Source organism: Scardinius erythrophthalmus (assembly GCF_964197995.2).
Source record: "Scardinius erythrophthalmus genome assembly, chromosome: 21".
Lineage (NCBI taxonomy): Eukaryota > Metazoa > Chordata > Actinopteri > Cypriniformes > Leuciscidae > Scardinius > Scardinius erythrophthalmus.
In genome coordinates this window covers 2,019,709-2,028,811 of record NC_138241.1, presented here as the reverse complement: position 1 = coordinate 2,028,811, position 9,103 = coordinate 2,019,709, and the positions used below count along the sequence as shown (strand labels likewise).

General features: G+C 39.1%; 1 protein-coding gene across 3 annotated transcripts in view; it reads right to left on the bottom strand.

The window, feature by feature from the left end:
- Nucleotides 1-504: 504 nt before the first annotated feature.
- Nucleotides 505-9,103, bottom strand: part of abcc2 (ATP binding cassette subfamily C member 2) — a 44,443-nt gene continuing 35,844 nt past the window's right edge. For all 3 annotated transcript variants that reach the window (XM_081351725.1, XM_081351726.1, XM_081351727.1), the window contains 9 exons: nucleotides 7,078-7,233; nucleotides 6,735-6,934; nucleotides 6,518-6,644; nucleotides 6,340-6,441; nucleotides 5,697-5,840; nucleotides 4,834-4,992; nucleotides 3,178-3,344; nucleotides 2,519-2,713; nucleotides 505-896 (listed from right to left, as the gene is read on the bottom strand). In XM_081351725.1, the coding sequence (XP_081207851.1) occupies nucleotides 791-896; nucleotides 2,519-2,713; nucleotides 3,178-3,344; nucleotides 4,834-4,992; nucleotides 5,697-5,840; nucleotides 6,340-6,441; nucleotides 6,518-6,644; nucleotides 6,735-6,934; nucleotides 7,078-7,233 (1,356 nt within the window). In that variant the 3' untranslated portion in view covers nucleotides 505-790. The remainder of the gene's footprint in view (nucleotides 897-2,518; nucleotides 2,714-3,177; nucleotides 3,345-4,833; nucleotides 4,993-5,696; nucleotides 5,841-6,339; nucleotides 6,442-6,517; nucleotides 6,645-6,734; nucleotides 6,935-7,077; nucleotides 7,234-9,103) is intronic.

The following is a 9,103-nucleotide window of genomic DNA, read 5'->3' as shown; positions in this document are numbered from 1 at the left end:
CATTAGAGGACTTGCCTTTGGATACAATTGGCTATCACCAATACTGCTATAAAAGCTTTACAGGGAAACTAGATCGTTTACAAGTGTCAAAGGCTTCTACATCTGGAGAATCGCCATCACTGAAAAAGGACTCTCTGTGCCATGTCAAATCTCTGTCAATCCAATCTGAAGGATCTCCAAGGAGGTGTTCCTTCTCGACTCAAAGAATGTGTTGTTGTTGTGTGTTGTTTTGGTCTGGCCTCCTCTCAAAGAGAACGAGCTTCTTTATAAAGTTCTGTTTTGACAGTGGTGTGTTTTCTGGAGAAAGAAACACTACTGGCATAAAGGTTACATGTGGTTCTAAGGTTTAAAGAACCTTTTATGCCCAAAAAAACTATATATATATATATATATATATATATATATATATTTAAAAGGACAACGTTTAATTCATAACATAAAAATGAATTCAAACTAAATCATAAAATGATCCCATGATGGATTTATAAACAAAGCTCCTAATCTGATTCATGCACTCTCTCTTTATTTGAAAAGAGCAAAACTGACATGGGCTTTATATAAATATACAGGCGTACACAACATGCAAAATTTAATACACTTTATTGCCACGACACAAACCCATGTCAAACAACACATCAGCAAAACAACAACAGGATAACATACAGACAGTACTATAAATCTTCAACATTTCAGACGTCTGGTCCTCCAGGCTTGAGGAGTAATACACACGTTAGACACGTTAAACACACACATGTAGACGTTAAACACGTTAAACACACACGTTCCCGCTTCAGATTCCAGCATCCTTCGCCATTGAGTAGAAATGTCCCTGTTTGTGAAGCAAAGCACTGGGCGAATCAAACTCCACGATCTTCCCCGAGTCCAGCACCATCACCCTGAAACACAGACGGAGCTCGGGATCACAACATGCGTCTGCAGTTTAGTGTTTCATATACAGTCAAACCAATAATTATTCAGACACCTGATATAAATTTGTATATTTTTCACTAGTGTGTGCAGGACAGTATAGTTCATTTCTGTGAGTGAGGAGCGCAAAATAAAGTAAACTGTGACATATTTACACCCAAACACTCTTCACACAGTGACTACCAGACTACTAAGGACTCTTATTTTGAAGGGTATTTTTGTTCCTGGTGTTTCAATTCCTGTGTTTTGTTCCAGTTTTCTTTGTTTCCATAGTAACCCTCGTTTGATTGGTGTCCTTCACCTGTTGCTAGCTAGCCTCTGGTTATCTTGTGTGTTTACGCCGCAGTGTTTCCCTCGTTCAGTGTCCGGTGTTGACCATTGTGAATGGATCGCGTATGTTCTGTTTTTGCCCCGTGTCTGGATTTATCTGATTAATAACCTTCTATGTTGCACCCTGCATTACAGGAACCTGATCATGTTAACCTGACTCCATTACCGCAGGTAAAAATGAATACATTAAGCGTTTATTTTCTATGATGTTGTTTAATAAATGCAATGCATTTAAATCTGGAAGTAAATCCACTAAATTATCATCCCGTGAGTCACTCTCAAAATTGGGATGATTGACTTAGTGGTAACCATAGCAACATCTTTATTTAGTGATGCATTAAATATGTTTTGGATATGTAGCTCAGTGTTAAATACATTTACTAGCTTTAATAAATCCAGATTAGAGCAACAGGATTCTGGATAAACTGAGAATAAACATGATTTTCTTTTTTTTTTTCATATCAAGATCACGATTTCCCACAATTCTGAACAGACAACTTAACAAAATGTAAAAAAATGTTTAATTAATCTGAATGAATTATTTAAAAAAAATAAATCAGAGTGAATGATTCAATGACTCACTCAATAAGTCTTCACTTGTTTCATTACTGGATGAATCAGTGTTTTTAAACGAATCTCTTGAGTGAATGATTCAATGACTCACTCGATAAGTCTTCAATTGTTTCATTACTGGATGAATCAGTGTTTTTAAACGAATCTCTTGAGTGAATGATTCAATGACTCACTCGATAAGTCTTCAATTGTTTCATTACTGGATGAATCAGTGTTTTTGAACGAATCTCTTGAGTGAATGATTCAATGACTCACTCGATAAGTCTTCAATTGTTTCATTACTGGATGAATCAGTGTTTTTAAACGAATCTCTTGAGTGAATGATTCAATGACTCACTCGATAAGTCTTCAATTGTTTCATTACTGGATGAATCAGTGTTTTTAAACGAATCTCTTGAGTGAATGATTCAATGACTCACTCGATAAGTCTTCAATTGTTTCATTACTGGATGAATCAGTGTTTTTGAACGAATCTCTTGAGTGAATGATTCAATGACTCACTCAATAAGTCTTCAATTGTTTCATTCCTGGATGAATCAGTGTTTTTAAACGAATCTCTTGAGTGAATGATTCAATGACTCACTCAATAAGTCTTCACTTGTTTCATTACTGGATGAATCAGTGTTTTTGAACGAATCTCTTGAGTGAATGATTCAATGACTCTATATAAATAAATGGTCTTCCTCACCGTGAACTGTCCATAATGGTGTTGAGCCGGTGTGCGATGGTGAGCACAGTACAGTGGGAGAACTCCCTGCGGATGGTGCTCTGGATGAGATCGTCCGTCTCCAGATCCACGGCTGCTGTGGCTTCATCCAGGATGAGAATACGGGATTTCCTGAGCAAGGCTCGGGCTAAACACAGCAGCTGTCTCTGACCAAGACTAGTGGAAACACATAAACATGTCAAGATCAGAAACTAGACTTACAGGTTTTCTTGCTTGAATGTTGATTGTTCTCCTCATATTCTCCATTGTTGCGGCTCCTCTCTTCCCAGTCTGTCAGTAACGCTCTGTTTACTTCCTGTCTCTATGAAGCCCCTCCTTCTGAAAAGCACACTGTGCTCTGATTGGTCAGCTGGAGCAGTGTGTTGTGATTGGTCGAGCGCTTTGAGTGTGTTTGGGAAATGTCCCACCCCTTACCATAACCGCCAGTTTAACACACTACTAACTAACTCAACCAGGCCCCGCCCCTTTATTCTGCGCATTAATTATTATAATGAGGAATATTGTGACGTGTTCGTTCCCGGAAGAATCTCAAGACTACAATGGAGGCTCAAGACTCAAAATGCACTCATTTGAATATATATATATATATGAACATGTTCATGTTTGTACAGCTCACAGACCTTAAGTTCTCTCCCCCCTCCGAGACCTCGTGCTGAAGTCCCGTCGGCAAACCCCGCACGTAATCCTTCAGATGAGCCAGCTCCAGAACATTCCATATCTCCTCATCACTAAACTTCAGGAAAGGGTCCAGGTTCATCCGCAGAGTTCCCGAGAAGAGAACTGGGTCCTGGAATAAAGCGTTCGTTTATTACTCTTTCTGTCAGCGTTGCGGGACAATAAATGTATTTGTTTATGATGCTTAGCATGTTTGTTTTCTCTTTGAGTGTGTAAATATTACAAAAAAAAAAAAATAAACATTGCATTTTCATAATACAGCATAATTTTGTAAACCCTCATCCTTTCCTCGCACTTTAAAACACATCCTTCCCTCGCGGGTCAAAATGACCCGAAGCCCAGATATTATACTTCATTTTTTTTGTCCAGAAAGCTTATTTTATTTCATTTTTTAATGCAAAATAATAAATAAACAGTAATTTAAGCACATTCCTCACATTCTTTCAACTTAAATTCAAAATGAATCATATAATTTCATGCATAAACCTTTTAATTCAGCTCAAAATATCTTCCAGTGTGTGTTTTCTGACCTCTGGTGGATAATAATAATATAAGATGATAGCCTATTTCATGACTCTAGATGGCCTTATATCTCTATATGGAGCAAATGAGCTGTTCCACTGGGTCTTAAAGGCCGTTTTTCTTCAGTATGCATTCAGATACACACATGTAGACATTACAAAATATTTTTTTGGTAAAGTTTTAGCATTTTTACTTTGAATTTTGAGCATTTTTAGGTTTTCTATGTGTACTGAAGCATTCCTCACATTCCATTTATTCCTAAGGGGTCAAAATGACCCACAAGGCCAGGATTTGTTACTTTTTTAAATTTCAACCACAAATAATTTTTTTGTATGCGTGTATTCGTGGTTCAAGTGCGACTAAAGTCCTAGGGTCTTGGCCCCCTCTGATGAATACTCAATTTTGAAAAATTATAAAAAAAAATTAGTTTTGAGTTAAAATGACTCGAGGGAAGGAAAATAATATTTAACACAATCTTTTGAAATGACAGACACTATGCAGACACCTTGCAGAACTCGTCTATGAATGATTGTCTGTCTATGTGAGTCTAATATGGAGAACTGAGGTGTGTTTCGATCAGCTCTCTGTGTCGTCAGTCAGCATCTCGTACACAAACTCAGGCACTGGACCCTGATAATCCGTTTGAATCTTTGAGTAGACAGCAAATCAATTCGATTCCCAGATTTGGGATTCGATTCAACAATGATTATTGCAAATTACATTGATTTGATTATTATTTATTGATATTTTTGTAATGCAAATAAAGTACATTATGATAGATAGGCTACTTTGATTATTACATCTCCCTTCAACACTTCAGCTGTAAATTAATTATAAATGTTGCTAAATTATGTTCACTACCAATTATGTTTATCCTGAAATATAAAAATAACGGTTTGTTTTTTTAAAAACTTCTATCATGTGTCATGATGTGTATTGAGTTGTTGCACAATATTTATTTCACGCTTCAGAATTTCCCTGTAGTCAATCATTTTATCCCTAAAAACTCATCTTTGATCACCAAAATGACCAAAAATATTTATTCTTCTTTCCTTAAAACAGCTTGAATGTTCCTCTACCTGTGGAATGATGGTGAGTCTGCTCCTGAGATCATGAAGCCCCAGGGTGGAGATGTCAATGCCGTCGATGATGATTCGACCTTCGCTAGCTTCAATGATGCGAAACAAACAGTTGGTCAGACTAGATTTGCCTGCACCAGTTCGACCAACAATGCCAATCTGGGAAAAGTCGGGAAACAGAAACATTCTTTAAAATAGCTTCTTTTGTGTTCAACAGAAGAAAGAAACTCATACAGGTTTGGGAAAACTTGAGGGTGAGTAAATGATGACATGATTTTTGGGTGAACTATCCCTTTAATTGTTACATTGTGCAATTGTGCCCTGCAAAGTTTAGCTCCATCTCTATAGAGATATTACAATAGAGAAAAGCTTTGGAGAGATCTAAGAGGGAAGGCTTGAAAACAGACGCTGAGGTTACGTTGTTTGTCTGTGTGCTGTGTGTTCAGTTTTTGTTCTTCTGTATCGTTCGTTCGCCATCTTTGCTTTTTCACAAAGCATTATCTTACTTCACTTCAGCTACGATGAAGAGACACCCTTTGGGGGCGGGGCAATGAAGGAACTTTGGGGGCGGGGCAATGAAGGAACTTTGGGGGGCGGGGCAATGAAGGAACTTTGGGGGCGGGGCAATGAAGGGAGGGCGTGTTTGTTTGGGTTGATTTCAAAAATCAACAGTGTTTCTCAGAAATCTCTTACTTCACCTTTAACTCATCGCTTCCTCCAAAAACCCAACGGTGTCAAACACAACCAAGGTAGATACAGAACTACAGCCCTTTAAGTCTTGTATAATAATGATCACCATTTATCGCTCCGTATTGGGATTTTCAATATATCAGACATATTAAGTATCTGATGCGTCTCCTCACCTTCTCTGTGGTTTCAATGTCACACGTGATTCCATGGAGAATGAGCTCCAATTCAGGCCGGTATCGAACTTTGTAGTTTTCAAAGCGAATATTCCCGGCGGAGGGCCAGTCGTCAGGAGGACGAGTACTGGTGATCCACGGAGCCTGGAGACACACATATCCTCACACTAAATCAACTGAATTCAGAAAAAACATCTCTACAATTCCATTTAAGGTTTTCTAAATCACTGGATTTCATATGGATCTGTTCAAAAATGGTAAAACTAGTGAAGAATGTCTGTGCAAATATTCCTTACACAAGAAGTATTACGTACTAATTTTCTAAAGCTCTTTCAGGCGACTTTTCATGTAATAATTAACTACAATCACAAAAATGTTCTTACGTTATTGCATGTCATGGGAAATGTGATCACACTATTTGAGCAAAGACATCATCCAGTCAACCTTGAGGTTTTAGCATTTAAGCCATTAAGAATTATAGGTAAATCTCCATGTAAAGGTGTTGACTGTTGTTATAATGTTTCTAACCAGCTGTGTGTAGTTTTTGGCTCGTCTATAGTTCATAATTTTTGGGAGATTAAAAAAACATTATTAGTACATTAATCCAGAAACTGACACGTGATTTAATGATTTAATTCTCTACCTCATTTTTGATCTCTGTGTATTCGTTCACTCTTTCCACAGCGACGATGTTGGTCTCCAGTTCTGATGTCATTCTCACGAGCCAGTTCAAAGTTTGCGTCACCTAATAAGAAGCAGTGTTACTTAATGGCAAGGTTATATGACTCACAAGCATCTCAAAATCAAAGAAAATAAATTACATTTAAGGCGTATGAGATGGACAGTCCAACCAGTCCACTATTCAAAGAGTCTCGAGAGATTACAGCAAACAACGCTGCGAAAAACACCACCAGATTCCCCAGAGACTCCAAGCGCATGGCCAACCACCTGAAACCCAACGAGCAACATTAGAAGCTTCAGGAGCAAACACAGAGTTATCCCTCGGCGAAAAGCTCGGGATATACTACACATTCTGACCTATTAGAAACAATCCAAGGATAGACACTTTTGAGATTCTGATCAATGGTGTCCTCATTTTGCTTTAGGAAACGCTGCTGATGCCCATACGCCCGTATCACAGAGATGCCTGACACCGTTTCTCCAAAGTGAGAGTAAATGGGAGATCGAGACACAGAATCCAGTCGTCTGAGTTGCCTGGATGTAGCAACATAGAACCTCTGAAACACAGGAAGCGGGTTTAGACCATTTTTTTATTATTTTACTTACTATATGTGAGAAAAACATGTTGTCAAGTTTTTAAAAAGCCCAGTGTCCACGGAGTACCGCTTATTTGTTTTAGCATTACTGTTAGCTGTCTTACCTGCACAAAGTAGTAGACAACAGCCATTGGTACAACAACTGCAGTGAAGATTGGAGTAGCCAGACAGATGACAAACAAGGTCCCTAGAACTCCGAGAAAACAGAGAATCCAGGATCTGAAGGACATCGGGATCATCTCGTCCACAGTGAAGATATCCTAAATATAAGCCAAATCGAAAAACAATATTTCAGTTTAAAGGTCCCGTTCTTCGTGATCCCATGTTTCAAACTTTAGTTAGTGTGTAATGTTGTTGTTAGAGTATAAATAATATCTGTAAAATTATAAAGCTCAAAGTTCAATGCCAAGCGAGATATTTTATTTAACAGAAGTCGTCTACATCGAACGGCCCGTTTGGACTACATCCCTCTACTTCCTTCTTTAATGACGTCATTAAAACCGTTTTTTGACTAAGCTCCGCCCACAGGAATGCTCCCTCAACTCTACCGAAATTCGTTTATGTACTTGCGCACTTCTTATAACTTACTGTGTTTACTCAGCTCTATTTTCTGAAGTAAAACTGACGCTTCATCTTTTGTGTGATGTACAATAAACTTTATTAAACTCATCAGTATGTTTGATCATCATTCGGACCTGGTCCGAAACAGCAGACTTGTAGGCTATTAATAAATAATGGATACATACAAGCAGATGACAAATACGTTGTAATAACCGTAATTAAACTACTAAACTATACCTGTTTCATCTCTATACAGCACTCTGACTATTCTATTCGAAAAATAATCGAAAAAAATAACTGACTACAGCGAGACTAATGGATTAAAACACATTTTGGTAAGTATTTTTTTTATTATTAACTTAAAAGTGCCTGTCTGTCATCTGCTCAATGTTCATCACTGCAACCTTTCATGTGATGGGAATAGATCTAAATATTTGTGTATTCCTTAATCTCAATAGCTGTAATAGTAAAAACGTAGTAAAAGATTTTGAGAGAGTTCCACTTGTAATACTAGCTATTTCATATGCAAAGCTGTCAGCCAATCACAACAGTGGGCGTTTGCACTGAAGTCTCACAGCAGCCAATCACAGCAGTGGGAGTTTACACTGAAGTGTCTCAGCCAATCACAGCAGTGGGCGTTTACACTGAAGTCTCACAGCCAATCACAGCAGTGGGCTTTACACTGAAGTCTCACAGCAGCCAATCACAACAGTGGGCGTTTACACTGAAGTCTCACAGCCAATCACAGCAGTGGGCGTTTACACTGAAGTCTCACAGCCAATCACAGCAGTGGGCGTTTACACTGAAGTCTCACAGCAGCCAATCACAGCAGTGGGCGTTTACAGTGAAGTCTCACAGCCAATCACAGCAGTGGGCGTTTACACTGAAGTCTCACAGCAGCCAATCACAGCACTGGGCGTTTACACTGAAGTCTTACAGCCAATCACAGCAATGGGTGTTTACACTGAAATCTCACAGCAGCCAATCACAGCAGTGGGCGTTTACACTGAAGTCTCACAGCCAATCACAGCAGTGAGCGTTACACTGAAGTCTCTCAGCCAATCACAGCAGTGAGCGTTTACACTGAAGTCTCACAGCCAATCACAGCAGTGAGCGTTTACACTAAAGTCTCTCAGCCAATCACAGCAGTGGGCGTTTACACTGAAGTCTCACAGCCAATCACAGCAGTGAGCGTTACACTGAAGTCTCTCAGCCAATCACAGCAGTGAGCGTTTACACTGAAGTCTCACAGCCAATCACAGCAGTGAGCGTTTACACTAAAGTCTCTCAGCCAATCACAGCAGTGAGCGTTTACACTGAAGTCTCACAGCTAATCACAGCAGTGAGCGTTTACACTAAAGTCTCTCAGCCAATCACAGCAGTGAGCGTTTACACTGAAATCTCACAGCAGCCAATCACAGCAGTGGGCGTTTACACTGAAGTCTCACAGCCAATCACAGCAGTGAGCGTTACACTGAAGTCTCTCAGCCAATCACAGCAGTGAGCGTTTACACTGAAGTCTCACAGCCAATCACAGCAGTGAGCGTTTACACTAAAGTCTCTCAGCCA